This window comes from Lepisosteus platostomus, chromosome 6 (genome assembly GCF_059453375.1).
Source record: "Lepisosteus platostomus isolate fLepPlt1 chromosome 6, fLepPlt1.hap1, whole genome shotgun sequence".
Lineage (NCBI taxonomy): Eukaryota > Metazoa > Chordata > Actinopteri > Semionotiformes > Lepisosteidae > Lepisosteus > Lepisosteus platostomus.
In genome coordinates this window covers 33,601,207-33,621,586 of record NC_142616.1, presented here as the reverse complement: position 1 = coordinate 33,621,586, position 20,380 = coordinate 33,601,207, and the positions used below count along the sequence as shown (strand labels likewise).

Sequence of the window (20,380 nt, the reverse complement as noted above, 5' to 3'; positions counted from 1 at the left end):
ATATAAACACATAGATCAGATCAAGATTCCACAAACATTCGCCGTTTCTGATGTTTTAGCCATTTCTGTACCTGCCAGGATTTGTGAATGATGTAGATTTCAGCATTAGTAGCACACTTTCTAAAATGGCTTAGGTCAAGTAGAATAACCTTTAAAAGCATTGAGTTTGTCAAATATATTCCATTGCTTCATAAATGTAAAGCTTAATGTAATACAGTGAAGTCTTCCTTTACCTTTAAAAAAAGATTCTTTTTTTGCTAATCAGTGTAATAGCACTGTACAAGGGCAGGGGGGAAGGGCACCAAAAATAATTCGATGTGATATTTTTGTTCATTCCTTTAGAATCAGCCTAACAGCAGGTGATTGTGCATAATATCTATGAACACTAATCAAAAGTTCTAATTTAAATATATCACGCTATGTTCCGTATAACAACAGAAGCTACTTTAATTCCAGCATAGTACCAGCATAGCAGTGACACATGAAGTGATCTGTGACTGATCAAGAAAGAACTACATTGGCTTTCTTAACTTGTTGGTTAAACTGAATTTTTTGCTCACTGTCAGAAATTAGAAAAAATGCTTCCTTGTTACATTTCATGTTCCTTGTGATTATCAAAATCACAGACTACTTTCAAAAGGATTCTGCTGTCAAACTGCACACTGAGGTGAAATGCTGGCTGTTGATTTTGATGAACTAAAATCATGTTGGAAAGACAGTTCCTGTGGATGAGTCTTGCAACATTGGTAATATTGCTCTGATTTCGATACTTGTTTGTGTTTTCAATTATATGACACTGGAATCTCTTGGTATAAAATCAAGAAATCAGCCTTGTGGTGAAGATTTGTTCAGCTAAGAAAGAAGAAGAAACAAGTAAAAGATTTATTCATTGCTGAAAAGAGAAGAAAGGAAACAACGTTTTTGCTGTCTTCGTGTTACTCTGGGTGGTGTCACAGTTTAAGGGAAAAGTAGCCCAGGGAGGAAGAGAAGGAATGATGAAGAGATCTGGAAAAAGATTTAGAGGAAGGCATAGTGGGTCGAAGCAGAAGTAGGCTTGAAGTAGTTCAAGTAGGTAGCTGCGTCAGCGTGTGTAGGCTGCAAGGGAACAAGATAAAGGTTTATTCCAAGCTGAAAAGAGAAGAAAGGAAACACAACGTTTATTCTTCTCTTTTCAGCATGGAATAAACCTTTTACTTGTTCCTTTGCAGCCTACGCATGCTAACTCAGCTACCTACTTGAACTAAGAAAGAAGCTGAGAATACCAATGAACGTTGATGGATTTCACCGTCTACTAATTTGGATTCTGCAGTGGTTGGTAAAGAAAACTTTGTACAGGAAGGAAAAGATGTTAGTCCAACACATAACCACCAATGCTGTCTCTACCGGGCAGTCCTCTCCTTTTTCCTCGGTGACGACTGAAACTGACCAAACCAACTTGACAACATTCAACTCTCCATGCAAAAGGCAATTCAAAGCTTTTCTGCAAGACATTGCAATGAATTCTATGTTCACCAGCTTCAGAACTGTGCAAGGGCACAGTGCTGCAATTAAGCAGTGTTTTGAAGGATTTGATTCTTTTATGATCATTTGTCTTTGTATTCAGAACAATTTTGGAATATTAGGAGAGATAAGCAGCCAATGAAAATGTTTTCCCTGTGGATATTTGTAGACTTTTGAGCACACTGAATTAAGCACTGCAAGGCAAAGAAAGAGTCAAACTCAATGTTTGTGTCAAGTAATTCAAGGAGAAGCTGGCTGTGTTTCCAGTCCGAAGAACTCTTTCATTTTGTGACTTTGAAGGAGGTTTTGGCACCATCTGCTGGAAGCAAACATGACAACCATTTTTCTCACATTTTTGAATAAGCTAGCCACGGAATTCAGCCAGTTGTTCTACTCAGAACAACTTTTCTTTTTGTCAAAACCCTGTTTCCTATTGTACCACGAGGACTGTGGACTGATGGGTAGGTGTAGGTTGTCTTCAAATGGAGCTGTACAATCTGTGTGCCAGAGGTAACAGAAAAGATTTGTTTTGGATTGAGTGCATTGATCTTGAGAAATCTTACAAATGGGAGAGACCTGACACTGACCATACGTGCATATGGGAATCTGTGAGGCATGCTTTTCAGAAGCAAACATAAAGTAGACACCCGAGTAGAATAACCAGTGAGCACCATGTGCAGGCTCAGTTTTGCTATATACTACATTTACTTCACAGTGTTTGGCTACAGATAAGAATTTTGCACTAATTTTTTTTTTTGAAAATCAAAAGGCAAATGACGTAAAAACATTTTTTATTCTTTTTTTGTGTGTGACTTTTTAACATTTGTTAACAGTTAAGATTGAAAGTATCTGTTTTGCTGTAACAGACTGGTTCCTGTCGAATGTGATTGGCAGTGTTTTTGATTTGTTACTGCACTTTAGAGGGAAGAGTCTGTTAAATGGACCTTTGCTGAATAATGTTAGAAACCCCCGGTCTATACTGAGTAGTTAGGCTTCCATCCAAATATACCTTGTGTTCTTCCTTATGAAGTCCAGGATTTTTCTTACCATTGAGATTACACTAGGTCTGTAGTATCCTCGGTCATAGAGATCATACTGGCACTATGTATCCATTTAGCTAAAAGCTTAGCAATTTACAACAATTACAATTATAATAATTCACATTTAATCCCTGATAAAGCTGACCTCATTTTTAACAAAATATCCACTGTTAATGTTACCTCTGAGTCACTCTATAAAATCAACCAGAGTGAACTGCAAGTCTGGGTTGAGGAAGAAGTTAGTTATGCTAGCCTTTGGAGCAATTCCACACTGACCGCTGTACCAGATAATGTTTCAGCACCAGCTAGATGCATACTACAGCAGCACAACAGTATTCGGACAATTGCCACACCTTTTCAGGCCCTCTACGTCCCATTGTCTGAGTAGTCCTAGATGTTGTCCTCTGTCCTTAATTCTAACTTAGCCAAAGTTTCTGCTGCTTTTCCAGCTAAAGAAGTACACGTCTGATGAAGGTTAAGTACCTAAAGATGTATTCATGGGCATCTTATTACAATTGGCCATATTGAAAGTTGGAGGAAATTAGACTTTTACAACATGAATCTAGTAAAGACTTCTGCTGCAACTGTGTTTTGTTTAGGTCTGGCCGTTAGAAATTACAAATAGAAATACAACTGTGGAATTATATCATTGAGACCTTAATCAGAACCTAACATTGTCATTTTAATTATTATTGTTCTGTTGTTTTTCAGGCAGTGGACAAGCTTTCTTTCTGCAGCATCTACTGCAGTTTATGTTTACATGTACTCCTTCTACTACTATTTCTTTAAAACTAAGTAAGTATCCTAAATCCCTTTCCAGGTCTCATACCTGTTTCAGTTGCTGAATATTAAGTTATAAGTAAAAACTGGGTTGCAAAAAAGTAATGATAGTAACTTAGTCTTGCAGTTGTAAGTGGTGCATTGTACACATGTTATGGCTGTCATGGTGCAATACTGCCTTAATTTAGTGTACAGCCAAAGCTATATCAGTCTTTCATTTTCAGAATATTTTTTTCTCTATACTAAATAGAAAGCAGGACATGCTTAAAACACCTGTTTTTTCACAAGTGATCAATTAGCTCCATCAGTGCCAAAACTTTCAAAGAACTGAATCCGCAACTAAGTGTCATTTTCCATTTTTATAGATGCCAACTTTTATATACAGCAATTCCCTTGTTTTACCAAACCTTTTGTTTAACGAGTCTGCTTCAGCTGCATTGAATAAAACATTAATGCATTGGCCAATGTGTAAATCTGTAGTTGGCTGCTCACTCCAGTTTGATGTGGCATTAAGAGCTAATTAGCTTGCAGGCATACTGTAAGATATCTCTGCTTCAGGTTTTTATAAGCTGCTGTATGCTGAAGTAGGTAAGATCATTATATTTAGGCACTAAATTGAAACCAAATGGAAAATAAATAGTTACACGTATAATAGGCCTATATATAATTACTTGCATTTCATATTCAGGGATTTTTATGCTGCCAGTTGTCTGTGCCCAATATTGGTGTTCACTGGACAATGCAATTTTCCTTTGGACTGTGGGCAGACAGCTTCTGTCCACGAATGCCATTTTCCTCATTTTTTCCTCCATTTACGGCATCTGCCTAAAACCTGGAAAACACAACTGATTTGACTTCTTATACCGCATAATTCAAAGCCATTAAGGTGCAAGATGGATTATAAACCAGAAAAAGACACAGCACTCCAGGACCAGGGTTGGCAATCACTGCTGGATAAAGATGCAAGCGGGATCAGGCATTATAGCGATACGTTTTTGAGAATCATCATACTCTTGCAGAAGTCTTGACGATTTTTGTTCCAAAATCATGAAATTGAGAAACAGCTTGCAGATTATAAACATTTCTGTAGCCTTTCCAATCGTAAATATTAACACTCAACTAGGAGAATCAGTGTGTGGTACTGAAAATAATTACTTGCAAAGCAATAACCTGTATTTAATGCAAGAAGAATAAGAAAAGCACTAGTAACGGAAAAAAAAAATTGGACAAACCTAAAGGTGTATCCCGTTGCATGATTACAGTATGTATCATGTCAAAAATGCTGTTAGCCCCATTTTGCCCTTTTCCCTAAAAAACATATCCTTTAAGAAAAACATATTTTGAGTTTGTCATTTATTTGAACAGTGATCTTTCAGGCCGATCATGCTACAGCCTGAAGAGTCTGAAAGTGTTGATTACATTCTGAAGCCTTTTTTTTGTACGAAACGTGACAACTCATAAAACAACTTTAAAATTAAAACAGTGCTGCAGATGCAAACATCACAGGCTGAATCTCTGAGTGTAATTTAATCTACAAATTAGTTTTTTTTTTTAAAAAAGTCTAATTGTCAATCATTTCCTGTCTAGGATGTATGGCTTGTTTCAAACATCATTTTACTTTGGATACATGGCCGTGTTCAGCACTGCTTTGGGTATAATGTGTGGTAAGTAGTCAACGCCTCCCCCACCACCCCCTTCCACAACTCCCTGCCTCCATCTGCACTTCAGAAGCTAATTACACTTCATGAGCTGGAGTCATGTGGAGAAAAAAGCTTTATACACCTTTAGGAAAGGATCATCAGGAAAAATACAAACAAAAGTGCTGATTTTAACAATCTGTAAAAGTGTTTTCAGTAATGTTTGGTTGCGAGAAAGTAAATCTTTGAAAAGTTGTATGTTTTCACCAGAAAATCTGTGCATATGGGAGTCGTGCAGGTCTACTGAAAACAATTTTTCTCAAAAACAGTTCTGTATTTTCTTATTTATTGAGTTATAGGTTACATCCAGCTAAAGGAAATTGGAAAACGTAGTGTGTCTTGGAGAGGTGACCTGCGGATAGCCTGGCTGTCCTTTTCTTTAACTCTCTTGACTAAAAATTGGAAGCTCACTTACAGCAGTGTTGTACCAGCAAAATTTGGCTTTGATTAGGCTGTTTAATATTACATGGTTTTGTGGACACCAGAAACAAACTCCTCTGCCAAGGTGTTTTGTGCTTGAATTGAATTATTTACTTCTAAATCAAAAACCTGTTAACCAGTTCTTATATTTGTTTATACCTCAACAAGTGAATTAGGTTGAAATAAGACAGGAATACTTGTTTCAGGAGTGTGAATAGTCTCTTAAGTTAATAGCATTTTTTTTAATCAGTCCTTTAAGACATAGCTTTATTTAGATGTTATTGCATCACATTCACTGATACCTGGTGACCATCAGTGATCACTGGATCCTGGAAAAATCACTCATTATCCTTTATTTTCACAACACAGCTAATAAAATTGAACACTTACTGCTTAAAATGGAGAATGCGATAGAAATTGTTAGGTTAAGTAGTATAAATGTCCTTGGAGCCATGTACTTTCTTAGGAATAAAGAATTATGAAAAAATAGAACAATGTTTTGAAAGGAGAAAGCACCAGTATGTAATAATAGAAGATGTGAATCACTGGAACAGGTTCTTAAACCCAGCTCCCATTTAAAGGGGAACAGCAGTCCTAATTTCTCAGACCAGTTATTAAATCTCAATAACAAAATAAATAATTGGCAGGATCACAAACTTTTACATGTTCCAAATTAAGCACTAATTATAAACTTTGGGAGAGAGTAAGAGTTTGTATGAATAGCAGCATGATGCAGCCCTTCCTGCTCACTAGTAACTATAATGACTAATGTAATATGATGTACAAGCTTGAAATGCTCACATTAATGGCAATTCTTTATAAACCCAAAATATAAAAAATAATGTTGTCATTCTCCTGTAACTGTAACTTCAAGCTGATGGAACAAGTCCAATAAAATGAGAACAACATAACTCCCCACACCATCGTAAGAAGTGCTTGTAACTATTTTATCAGATTGTTCTGCATTATCGGATTAGTCCGTTTATGGTTGCCAGGAGAATTCTGCACCATTATGAAATTGTATGTGGGGTGGATTTTAACTAAAAGACACGATGAAAGAAAGGTTGAATGAAAAATGGTATTCTGTTGAGATTAACATTCCCAGAAAATGGGTCTAATGTTAAATATGGCCTTTATTGGGCTGTATGGGTGTGTAGGTGTTTTCATTAGTCTTCTTCAGGCTACTCTTCTCAAGACTAGATTGCTCAGATCTACACCGTGGGAGTCTTTATTGACTTGTTAATTGAACAGATATTAATTCTGAAAGAATGAGAAAAGATGCAATGAGAGAGACAAAACTATCACGGATAGTTGATGCATTTACTCAGCACCAGGTTGTGAGCATCTGTTTTAAATGCCCATGTGGAAAATGGTGAGGTGCAGTTCTGGTCCCTGTAATTATGTACATTTAATATAAAAGAAATCCTAGTGTGTTCCCTAGGTGTCTAATGAAAGCTTTTGATCACTCAATAGGCCTGTGATGCTGCCACATCAGCAGTAGCAGGACCTGGTGTTAATTTAAGCGCCACTGGGCAGATGAAGTATTGCTTTACATTTTATGGGCAGGAAAATGTGCTTTAATCATACTGGCATTTAATTTTTGAACCGTTTAACATAAAAGGAAGCCAAATGCAGATGCAACCAGCTTAACAGGAGGTTTCTTTATAGAAGGTCTACAAAGGTATAACCATAGCTGGCCACAGTTTCAGGTCACAATCTACTGCTGTGCCAGGTAACAGAGGCGTACTTTATGATGTTTCAGTGGTACAAACTAGTAACAACAAATTCCTCATTTGCAGAAATTTTGAAAAAATGTTTAGACAGATTTTTTTACAATAGTCAGTGATGCTGTGTAAAAACAGGAATAGAAGATTTTATTCACAATTTGCATGTGGATTTCAGAATTAAATTCCGTTAAGATTTTATATACTGTTATAGATTACTAAACTGATTGTGAAGGCCGGGTTTTCCCATTGCAGTGCTATTGAAATTTCTGACAAAAAAAAACGGCAACAAATTTTTAAAATGACTTAAAAAACAGCTGTTTAACCCACTTAAAATGCACTATGCTTTATGAATAAAGCATGTTAAAAACAAATTAGCCATGCCATTTATAAATTAACCATATTCATAAAATAAATTAACCATGTAGCTTATAAATTAATCATGCCATCTATAAATTAACAACATAAAATAAATCAAGCATACTGTTTTTAAATTACCCATAGGGAAATGAATGAATCAGAAGGTTTATAAATAAATTAGCACTGTATATGATGAATGACATCTGGTGTTCCTAATTTTAAGGTTGTTATAGAAGACTTTAAATGCTTTAAGCTACTGTATTTTTTCTTGCTGTACGCAGCTCAACTCCAAAAATTGGAAACACAGAAAGGTGATAGAAATTAATTCAAAGACTTTTAATTTGCATTTCAAGTATCTGGGAGAAAGTTCCATACAGTACCTAATTTAATTTGAAGTCCAGTTTTTTGTTATAGGAAAATGTACAGATTTATAATTAGATGTTTTAGAAAGCATAACTGTATCATTGAAACTGAATCTGTACAATTAACAATTATGTATTGTGCTCTAGCATATCAAAAGAAATATGCACCAGTGTTTTTTCAGGCTGATTCATCTAGATGTTTTGTCAAAAAGGAAGCCATTATCAAAACTGATTGATGTGGCCAGTTTTAGCTTTCTTAGAATTCCCATTTTGTACAGTTAAGTCGAATAGACTGACACTACTATATAAGTATTATATAAATTTAGGAGAAACAACATCTCTACTAATAAAGTACTTAACCTTGGCATATTTTGTCTTATCATACAATATGTAAATTCTCTTATAGAAAGTAAAGTTTAACAGCATTTAATGTTTTATTGCTGCACACACCTGTAGGAAATGTACAACAGGTTTCACAATTATTAGTTTAAAATGTTAAGCTGTTTTGCTTGAAAGGTTTTAAAAAAAAACACATTTCAAAAATGTGAAAAATTTCAGTTTTACAGCAGTGCTCTTTTATGAACTAGAACCACTGATTTGTCCCATTTTTTTATTTTTCAGGAGCTGTTGGTTACATGGGAACAAGTGCCTTTGTTAGAAAGATCTACACAAATGTGAAAATTGACTAGACAAAATGACAGCACCGGGATCTGTGAAGAAGCTTTGGCTCATCTTACAGAAGCTTGCACAAGTCATTTTTGCAAGAAGTGATTGGGTTTATTACTTGGTACAATGTGGTTTTCCGTTTTCTGAGTGACTTACAAGAAACAAAAGAGGAAAAAAAAATACAAAAAAAAGGCAAAGGATAACGAAACATTTCCATTGATCCTAAGTTTTTATTGACTGCTATCACCAACTTTTCATGAGCAAACGCTTGGAGTATATGCAGTAGAACAACATTGTCCCCCCACCCCCATTACCCACCACGCAAAAAACGAGAAAGTAGCTCATTATTGATGAATAGTCTAGCTCTCTTCAGTGAAGAGGACAAACAGTTTATTGAAAGCAATTGTTCTATTATATAAGAAAGAGGGGAAGTTGGCTGCTTAAACCCATTGACCTGGGGTCTTTCTGGGCTTTTTTTGGTTTTCCATTTCACCCAGACTGCCATCATTATTCTAGTTTCTGTTTTTACTGTTTTCTTATTTATGCTCATTTGATTTTGCAGAAACATTGCATACACACCCAAGGCTGTAAAAATGAAAATGTGCATGTAATATATCGGCTTTAGTAACAGCTGGACCAATGCCATTTCCACTACTTATTTGTCATATTATTAATTCTCATATTACGCCTGAATTGGTTATTTAAGTCCATCCATCCAAAGAAAAGTAAAGCTTAGGTCAGAGGGTATTTTGTTCTGCACTTCTGTTTACTGTACAGTTAACAAACGGATGTATCGTAGAACTGGTGATCAGTTTTTATTAGACATTTTGAGGTCTAAGTGACAAATTGTTTTAATTGGATGTTTGATGTGGTCCTCTTTTTTTCTAGTTTAGTCTTACCATTTTTTATTGTTTTTTATGTTTGGGTGTGAATGAAGGCTTTACTTTAAGATAGACTATGGAGATGGGAAATTACATGTATATAACCTTAAAATAATGTAACTTTAGATGTAGAACCCAAATGTATTTGGATGTACAGATTTATTACAGAGTACTTTTTCTTAATGAAACATTCAGTATAAAAGTTTGATTTTGTTTGTTTGGGTTTTGGGAGCTGTAGCTTGGCTACATCTTGCTGCCATTGTATGACATTTTCATCTTTGTGTATGTACATCTCACTTAATTTTCTTTCTGCAGCTACCTTTTGTAAGATTTTTTTTGTTCTTCCCTGGACGGTCTGTGCATTTTGTAAGAGCACATTTCTTCAGAGTGCTAATTAAATGAATAAACTTATTTCTTGCTTATGAATTTCCGAATGTTTATAGGTTGCAAGTAGATTTTTATTCATTATTCACTGGCTTTCCATTTTGTGTTCAGTCATTTTCTGTTTTATTCTGCAACCAGAAAAAAATATGCCGAGTTTCTGCAAACATACTGTAAAAAAATAATCACACTAACTGGATGTTTTCATTGTAATGTTGCAGGTACCTTCAAAAACTCTTCCTCCGTGTGTTTTGAAAGATTTGTAAATACAGTGCATATGTCTAAGTAAACAATCTTAAAAGGGGTTTGCAGAAGCCTTTCCTAACAATTTAACACCCATGTTAATTTATGGTTATTCACATATATGATTTTGTCTGAAAATCGAGACATTTTAAAGAAAATGAAATTGCTGTAAAGACGAGGCAATGAGAAATAAACTATAAATATTTATCTACACCATTTACCTTGCCACATTTTATATATGAAGGTATGTAACACTCGAGCCCTATTTTGTTTGTCACATCGTGGAACAGGTTACCTGTCTTTTTGAAACTGTCATGTAAATATGAAGACTGACCTCAGTTTTCAATGTTCTTGCACTAGCTTGTTGGAGAACTTCCTGCACATTTTGGAGAAATAAACAAATCTGTTAAAAGACCATAACTGAAGATCTGTGGTGAAGCCCAATTAGTAACATCAAGCTTCTGGGTTGGAGGCATGCTATAATCTTTTTCTTCTTATTTCTTGACTAAATTGTTCCCCCTTTTTCCTACAAACTTCAGATTTTTAGCCGCTGCCTAGAAATGCCATTTCTGACAAATTGAAACTTTTTTTCTCCCAAACATTATATTAGGCATTATTATTCATTTATTTTCTGGATAATTATTTCTTTTTAATTCTTGGATAGCAGAATTATTCACACATAATGAAAATTAAATTCCTATATTGTTGGGTTATAACCTGTTTTTTGTGTTTTTCACACTGAAATTCAGTTATAATCTCATTAGCAATATGATTAATAAGATTAGCGTTTTTTAGTTTGAAATGGATTCTCCACCATAATGCTTGATAAATTGATCATTTGCAAAAAGAACTGTATATGTGTCTGAAGATGATTCTCATTCTAATAAACTTGTCCATAAAACCTGAATTTTGATAGATTTGTGTATTTAGATTGAGTTATTAAATACTGATGGCTACAGGTTACTGCTTTATTGTCCCTGGGTTTTCCAGGTTTTAAGCTTCAGTATTGAAAAGAATACTTTGAGTTACTCAGAATGATGAGTAAGAGATGTTTTTTTAAAATGCATAAAGATTTTGTCTATATAATTGTTCATATACAGATGTACTGTATCACAGTCCCATCTGATATAACTTGTGCACAAGCACTTGGCTTGTGTTCCTTTGTCAGTTTGTTGCACTCAAGTGCAGTACTGGTAGTATTATATACTTCCATTATAATAAATGTTTCTTGTTAAAAAATGATTAAGGCACTCTGTGCCTTTGGGAAGCAGACAACTTAGTTTATTGTCCAAAGTAAATAATGAGTTGGAAAAGATTTGGGAACTACCCACATATTCCAATAATTTTAAACTCAAAGCAGCATCCACATTTTGCATCCTACAGTAACTTTTTCATGGAACCACTTTTTCTCTTCATATTGGATTTGTACGTTCATGGGGCTTGACAAAAAACATGCAAGTGTTTTCTGTATTGCATTTTCCAACTCCCTTGAAAGATTTTACCTTAAGGAAGAGGTGGAGAATCCTAACACTAAAATATCTCATTATGGCTGTGAACATTGGTTCATTTTAGCACGCTTTATTTTAACCCTAGCCCCCAATCTGTTTTAATGGTAGTTATTTTTTTTTCTTTGTCACTTAACAAAAGCAGCTAAATTTTGGATCATGACATTACTTATTACCTGTCAATCGCTTTATGAAGAGCAGGTTACCTACATTTCTGCATGACCTTATTTTTCAGGGAAAATGGCTTTCAATTATCTCCCACAAAGGATTTTCTTAATTGTTTTAAACTCTTAAAAACTAACCTGAATTGACTAAATTAAATACTGTATTTACTGTATGCAATAAACTTGTGTAAAAACTACCTCTAATCCAATGTATGCTGTGTTAATTAAGTTTTATACAACTTGACATTCTTCATTTGCACTGTTGACTTGGTATGTGGATTAAACTATGTACCATATTATAGTTTTAGAAATATTTCAAATCCAAGGCAATGACATATCATACTATTTATGGTTGTATTTACTAATTGTCCTATTTAATGTTTCAGTAGGGCTTCACACTGTGAAAACTCACATTTGGGTAAATGGGATGGGTTGTGGATACTATATGAAATTGCAATCCAGGGGTGCATATACGCTGTTGACAAGACCTTAAGCTGTATATTCATTACAGCTGTTCTTGTAGTAGTCAGTTATTGGCAAAAGCCTGTAGAAATCGTCTTAATTTGCATTAAATATTTCTTGAAGTATCAGAATAGAAAGTGAGCTAATGTACTAAATGGCATCCTTTCTTCTTTTAACCTTTGTTTTATGCTTTTATTGTTTTAGTGGATCTATACATATACTGCCTAAACCTCTAAAGTATTTCTTATAATTTTCCTATATTTCTATAGCTTGGTTTCCTAAATGTCTTTGCGCATGTTAAAGTTTTTTAATGGTTTTGAACATTGAAACAGTTTTATTTTCTGTCTTATGTTGCAACTAAGTAACCGTTGTTCAACAATAGGTGCTTCAAGGAAATTACATTACATTCATTTACAAAAAATTACAAAACATAAAAAGGACATGATACAGTTTTACCACCAAGTAGTTTTTCCTGAAGCAACCAATTCTATCACAGCCACTCATTGCTGTATTTACAATCCTTTCATTATAATCATGATTTAGCTGATGTGGCTGCTATCTAACCCTTCCTTATACAACATTTACTACAATACTTTAATTATATGCCTGGTGTTTTTTTTTCTCCAGAATTACTGACCCTTTCCTTTAATATGCATTTTCTTGCTGCATCTGCAAACAAATACATCAATGCGTCTCCATATTAAACATAATTATATGTAAGAGTACATAGACCTATCCTCCCTAGATAATCTGGTAATGATCTCTGTAGGGCTTGGGTCATGTTCTTTATGAAATGGGCTATTCTGTTTCCTAATGAGGGTTCATGGTGTCAAAGTTCTGCTGTCACAGCAAAAAGAATTTTGTTACCATTCAAAATTCCCAGTAGAGTTTTTTCCAAAGTTCAAATATAATACGATCATTCTTATGGTTTGTTTTCATAATTATAAGTATACCCTATTTTTATATTATCTCGACAGCACTGGCAATATATGAACCCTTGTGACTAGAAAATATACTTCTGTAATTTGCAAGCTTATGCTGGGAGATGTACACTGCCCCAACAAAGATAGTCCCGTCATCTGTTGGACTATGTGTTGAAACTATTACCGATGCAAATGACAGTCAGTGAAGAGACATTCATTTTGAAAATGATGATGGATCCCCCCCCCCCCCCCCCCCCATAAGTATTCATATGCTTCCCTAAAATACTTATTTGCCTTTATTAATTTGGTCCTTCCAAAAAGGTGAGTTCTGGGGGGCTTTGTCCCAGACTGAACACAGTCCTGTCTGGAAGAGTACTTGGTAATCTGGGGGATTGCCTAGAAAAAAGGTGTCTGCCAGTGTATTGTCTGCTGCTCAAACGAGAAAAACCAATGATCATGTGGAATGCTGTACTTTTCACCAAATGGGAAATGCAGAAAAAATATTGTTGTGCTTTTAATAATTTTTGAAGAGCATTTCTTTTGGTTTCACAAAAAGCAATAATATAGGAATGTGTAAAGATTGTGAAACAAATCTAGAGAACTGAATACCAAATTAAATCTCGAAATACATCTCTCTCTGTGCATGTATGTTATTAGATAACATACATGGAATTGGATGTTGATTAAATGTTTTCGGTGTTATTTGGATTTAGTAATTGCCGTTCGTGACTGACTGCGATACACTTGAGTGACTCTGACTATTGCAGAAAACATCTGTGCAGCAGTTTATTTGAGAAAGTTGATTGACCATGAATAATAAGATGATTTAACTTGTTGAATGTCAAGCCTGTTGTAAATTTAGAATGAAAAACACAGGAATCAATATTCTCCGCTTATCAAGAGAACAAAGCCTGTCGTCAATATATTGGAGGCAGGAGTAGGTCCCTGCACTTTCACTGGCTGACTAGGGTGTTCACCCCCAACAACTTCTAGCCCGGTGACAGTCTGGCAATGATAGGCCAGGATCTGGGAGGCTGAATGACTACACCTCACCAAGATGGCCGAAAAGTTCCAAGTGTGATGATCTGGTGCGACTTCGATGAAAGCCTGCTCTTTTAGCTCTGTGTCCCCATTCCAGAAGGACACCACACATCCTCCTACTGTCTGTGTAGCACTGACATTCTTGCAAGATGAGAATGGAACTATGATACCTTGGATGCCTTCTCACTGTACTTGAGTCCCCATTGCACGTCTGTGGGATGAACTTGGAGAAGATGTGGCATCTAGGGCTCAGAGACCAGTGAACAAGCATATAATTATCCAGACGTTGCTAGAGTCATAGAGTTGCATCCCATTAGGAAGAATCTGTAAACTTGTGCAAAATACTCTTTGCAGATTTACAGCTTGTATTGCCGACCACGGTGGCCACACATGCTATTAACTTGCGATTTCACAGGGGACCCCTGTAGATGACAAATGTTTTTTAGTAATAGTGAAAATACCTGTCACGTCTGTTCAATATAAAAGGCCAGTGAACCTAGTGAAAAAATGGATATGGCCATTTTCATTACAACTTTGGAATTTGTTGGAGTTATAAATGGTGTACTTTGATGCTCGGTAAATGTAATTTCCTCTTGTGAAATGATCATTTGGATCAGAGAGTTTTCACAACAGAAAAATAACTGATTTAAATTTTTAATGTTGGCAAAGGTTGCCACTTCCAGTCTACCTTTTCTTTCCTGCTGCTTTTTATTGCAGTTCAAAGAGCTACATAAGAATGTGCACTTTAATTTGCTTTACCTTGGCTGTCACTGAGGTGAAATTGATTTAATCGTCTGGTTTAAGGTTTTTCTTTTGTACAGAAAGCATAATGATTATTCACGCGATTCTACTTCATCCATTTGTTGGCCAACGGGAACCTTATTGATGCTGTTGCCTTCCCTGTTGTTGTGGTGTTGTAGAAATCGGAACCTTCCAGCAAATTATTGACTAACGTCAAGGACCTCAAATCTCACGTTCGACATTACCTGCACTGTTATTACGTTCTATAACCCTATTTTCCGTGGAGACGCCGACTTCCAAGATACCTGTGCTCATCTTTGTTTTGAACGACATTATATTAGGTGCAATTGGGCCCGTGTGATAGGCCGGAGCTCTTGGCTGATTGACAGGGCACAGCAACGCCTCCGAGAATGAGAGAGCGAGTGAGAAAGAGGGTGCCTGTGCCGCAGATATAGCGTGCTCATTAATCACAGCAGCCGGGGGCACAACACAGGAGAACATCTCTCCCACACATCAAGCAGAACTCCTTTCACGTAGCAGGAGCTGCATGCTGTAGCTTATCAAAATTACCCTGAGTTCCAATTTATTTACTTTCCCTTTTTGTTTCCAAACAAGCTAAAGGGGTTGCGCTGCTTCTGTCCCAGCAATGTGCTGTTGTGGACCTTCTGTGAAGACTTTATGGACACTGACATTTGTAGAGATTGTGCTAGTTGTGATAGCTCGCTGGAGTGTTGCCTTGGATTACGATTACACCACTGCTCCTGCAAGTACTTTTGATTACTTGATGGATTCAGAAAACCCCGATGATATCAGCTACAAGGATCCTTGCAAAGCCGGTAAGTACTTAGAAAACCCCCCAGAAATGTTCATCAGTGACTAGCAGAGTTTTCAGTGCTTTTCTCTTTGCATTCAGTTACAAGCGCACTGGTCAACAATCAGTCACATCGCCCTGCGCGATATTTGTATTCAAATGCAAATGATCTACAAACGCATTGTGTTTTTCCCCTTACTGTTTAGTACTCTTTTTTTCTGAACCGATTTAAATAAACAGCAACTTGCATGCGTTTTGAGTGTGGTGCCCAAACTTTAGCAAATGTGAATTTTATCATACCAGTTTGAGTATTTCCCAGCTGTTACAAACGCGTTACAGTCTTGGTTGTTGTTATAGTCACGGGTTTGATATTACATTAATTTACAATAATAGAAAATATGCCTGATGCCCTACACATAGAAGGCGTTTTGCTTGTAGAGTGCGAACATTGGTTTTTAGCTGTGTTGATAGGATAAGGATTGACGAAGTAGACACGCAGTGCTTAAGAGGACTCCACATTTAAACAAATAGGAGCACTTGTTGCCTGTCACGCTCCAAATGTTTTTTCTTTGGGACTTCAAGAGGCACAGTGTTCCAGTAACCTCCTTTGCTTTATCCTGTAAGACAGTATGGAGCGCATAATCAATCGTACGTTACTCTCAAAAGATGTCTTGAATAAATGACATGCATGTTACTACTCAACAGCTGGTCAGTAGTGATTTCACATAAAGCACTTTTCCAGCGACGGTAAGGTTCCCATGAAGATGTAATAAAAGTTAATCTCCACCACAAACAGAAGTTTGGGGGACCGATTATATCTTGAAAACGTATGTCCAGGGAAGTGAAACACAAGGCTTCTGTTTTGGAGGACAAAAACAATGATAATTTAAATTAAATATTTTGTGCTGGCTGTGTCAGGACGCTGCCTCAAGGAAGTTTCTGAAATATTCACTATGATGGAATTCTAACTAGTCCACAAATCAGATCTCTGACTTTGGTCCTAGAAGGCGTCAGATAATGGACTCCAGGTCTCCATTTTCTAAATACTTGAAATAATTTTTATAGGCATTATTAAGCAGATGATCAGGTACTATATTTTTAATTGAACCTAAAGATCAGTATAGAGCAAAATCTTTGTACCCATCTGCCTTTAGTAGCCAAAGTTATCCTTGTGCAAAAGATTGTGTGCCTAGTTCAACAACAGCTTGTAGCTTTTCTCAGTCTGTAAAATCTGATCAACTCCAAGATTAATTGTTAATTGTATTGGTGCCCGTTGGACCAGGGTTGGAGATCCCTAGAATTGATGTTTAATTTTTCTAATCATTTAAGCACTAATTAGTCCAGACTGTGCTGGTTTCCTAAGAATTATGGAAAGGTGTTTGGTGATTTAGAAGTAAAGAGTTCAAACTTAATTGCTTAGGAATGTCTGGAGTGGAGACTGGCTTTTGGAAGTAGCATCACATGATGTTGATGTTAATAAAAAGTCCCTGTATTTATATAATGATTTTCATCCAGTAGGTTCCAAGACCACTACGCTTACAGGATACTGGGTTTAACTCCAGTACTCTTCTGAACCATGCCAAAGGATCTTTAATAACCAGTCAGGTCATCAGTTTGACATGTCATCCTTAGGACAGCACCACCTCCATCAACACCACTTAGATTTGCTAAGAACATAAAAAAGTTCCGAATGAGATGAGGCCATTTAGCCCCTCCAGCTTGTTTGATTGCTAGTAGCTAACTGAGTATCTTATCCAGTTGGATAGCTTGTTCCAAGGTCCTGCAGCCCTTTGTGTAAAAAACTGTCTGCTCTTCTTTGTTTAAAATATACTTCCTTTGAGTGTCCACTTGTGTCCTGCGGTTTCCATATTTCCCTGCAGATTCCGAAGAAGCAGGGCTGACCTTATCAGTGCAGTGACCTTCATGCAACTCAGTGTAGGACACTCCTTTAAGCCCAGAAACTTATTTGATTTTATGTTGAAGTTCAGCTATTAGTCCAAAGTCTTTTTAGTAATTTGCACTGACTTGTACACAGTATTCTATTCAAAACAGGTGAGTGTGGCGAGCTGTGGAGAATTGTCCTTTTGAAACCATGCCCTGTTCCCCACAGCAAAGATACCTGTGCTGGCTCCAGGAAGGAGGTCTCCCAAGGCACCAGGTGGCATTGAGCCATGTGGACATTAAATGAAAGAAGTCATTCATTGTCCTACACTTAAAGTACAAAGCAGGGCAAAGTTCACTTTTGCCCTTTACCAGATCTGTGGTCCACTAACATTTGCAGAAGACAGGTCACTTAGACTCTTTTGCTTTACCCCAGTTCTGTCTGCCATTGCACTGGGCTACCATTCACCACTTCTCTTCTGGACCACATTTTCCTTAAACAGTTGTAATGTCTGTCAGGAGGCTTGTAAAACTACAGTAGGATGTAGGTACAGGAATCTGGATCTTGCAGAGGGACACTGGATTTGTTACTGAACTTATGAACTTTGAGAATTCGCAACCTTTTGGTCATCACACTAGTGGTAACATCTATTTTATTCATTGACTTACTTCGTGAGACAGCCAACTGTGAAGTTTCTCTCAGAATGTGATAGCTCATGCATTTTAGGCGCATGCACTAAGTACTGAATAGTCGCTGTCAGCGGCACAGTACATCTGCCTTTATCAGCATAAAACATGCTGGGAAGCAAGCTTATGTATGATGGGGAATGAAAGAAAAAAAATGTCAGGAATATAGCTTTTGTGAGTCTCACAACGGCTATTGGAAACCATTATTTAATTGCTAATTCTTCCAATCTTTTTCATGCAGAATGTGCATATGGAAAAATAACACTTCTAAGTATTGGTGTTTCTTAAAAGTTACAAAATCCATACCTTCAGTAAATCTTTGCAACAGATTTGCCTCAGTGAGCTAATTTCTTAATTTAGAAACAAAGTACAATTGGAAAAATGTGTAAAGTAACTGATTTTCTCATATATTTGTTTTTCTGCTCCCTCCATATATTTTTTAAAGCTTTACTTCGCTTTGGAGAGAGAGAGTCTTTATTATCCCCAGGGGGCAATATGTTTTACAGCAGCAGATAAGAAACAAACATGTCCATAGGTATAAATAAGAACTTGAACCTGTTTGTTTTGAAATTGGGAGATCTGTATCTGCTGTTCTGAGGGGAGTAATTGGAATTCATTAAACAAAGGGTGTGAAGGGTCCTCTAGGATGGTATATGCTTTACACAACTGTACGTTGTTGGGTCAGATTCATTATTTGCCCTCTTTCATCTAATAACCGTAGTGTTTGGGAACTCTTAAAATTTGTGCTGTGATAGGAAAATAAATCTCTTCTGAGGAGTGAGAGTCTATCATTTTTGTTCCTTTTCAGTATCTTACTGTTTTTACTGTGCGAGGGGTTTCTTCACCAGCCCTTGTAATTTGTTGTACTGTATCAAAACTGCAGTCCCGCCTGACTGCTGGAGAGGATGTCAGAAGCAAAGGGATTGTCTGAACTGGTGGTGGTCGATCTCTTAGCCGTTTAATGTCAGACATTCTGTAAGTTTTCTAATAAGAACTTTATCAGTAACAGGGCTGTCTGCTGCCTGGGCTGGTTTCCACTAACAAAGGGGATGTGTCAGTGTCTGGCCCCGGCCCACTTCTCTATGGCACTCTTGAGACTCTTGCTTCCAGACGGAAAGATACTGACCCACTCTCGGATGCTGCTGTGACCTAGGCTTCAAGAAATGAGAGCAATGGATGTTTACAAATGCTCCTTCAAGGAATAGTTTATGTAAAAGCCTGGGCTTCTCAGGGAAAAGTTTTTTTAATTTTATGACCTTTCTGAATTCATGGGTGGTCATCTATGTGAAGTATATTGAGATTTTTTTCACAGAAAAAAAATATTCTGGGTGATGTTTTCTCAAGCTCAATATTCAAAGTATTAAATCTGAATAAAAAAAAACAGAAAGAAGTTCATTTTACATATTTATGAGATCAATGAAAAAGACACTCATGCATAGAGTTTGAGCTTAAAGAGTGTTTTTCCTAATGTAGCTGAAGTAAGTTAAGTAACTGTACCTCCTCTGGGCTGTTTATTGCAGGAATTGAATTTTTTTCTTTCTTTCTACATACTCTGGACTCCAGAATCCAATGTTTATGTGTGTGACCACATTTCTAGTTAAAAAAACAAACCAAGATGTTGAGAAGGAAGGACCATAACGCACCCCTCAAAGGTGGTGTTCTGCACCCCTTGCAGTTCAGGAACTTCACTGTATTGTCCCTTGTCTTAATGATTTCTTCCATGGAGCCTGGAGTTTCTTTTGTTTTTCAGGAATATGCCTTCTTCTCATTACTGTGCAGAGGGAGGGTGTGGGAGTCTGCACAGCAATTGTAAACACTGTTTTTAATCTCTTAGACAGCCTCTGTTTAATTTAGTGTCTTGTTTCCCTCCTCTGGTCGTAAATTACTCTGATAAGAGACATGGGGAGGTAGGTTAGAGCTTTAAAGGGGTCTTCACCAGAACCAAAAATTGGTTTTTATTCATGTTTTCATAAGATTTTGATTTTTTAAGAAAATGAAGATATTTTGAAGAAACTGGTAACGAATCACCATCGTAGGATGTACCCTTCGTCAAATTTACTGTTTTAACAGCATTTGCTCTAAGATATTCTTATGTGTGGAGTGATGTTCTG

General features: G+C 36.5%; 2 protein-coding genes across 2 annotated transcripts in view; both read left to right on the top strand.

The window, feature by feature from the left end:
• Positions 1-10,474, top strand: part of tm9sf3 (transmembrane 9 superfamily member 3) — a 38,912-nt gene extending 28,438 nt beyond the window's left edge. Inside the window, exons 13-15 of the mRNA XM_088635511.1 lie at positions 3,252-3,335; positions 4,908-4,984; positions 8,505-10,474. Of these exons, the coding sequence (XP_088491637.1) occupies positions 3,252-3,335; positions 4,908-4,984; positions 8,505-8,572 (229 nt within the window). The 3' untranslated portion in view covers positions 8,573-10,474. The remainder of the gene's footprint in view (positions 1-3,251; positions 3,336-4,907; positions 4,985-8,504) is intronic.
• Positions 10,475-15,346: 4,872 nt separating this feature from the next.
• Positions 15,347-20,380, top strand: part of LOC148661587 (tolloid-like protein 2) — an 80,040-nt gene continuing 75,006 nt past the window's right edge. The window contains exon 1 of the mRNA XM_088635510.1: positions 15,347-15,726. Coding sequence (XP_088491636.1) covers positions 15,537-15,726 — 190 coding nt within the window. The 5' untranslated portion in view covers positions 15,347-15,536. The remainder of the gene's footprint in view (positions 15,727-20,380) is intronic.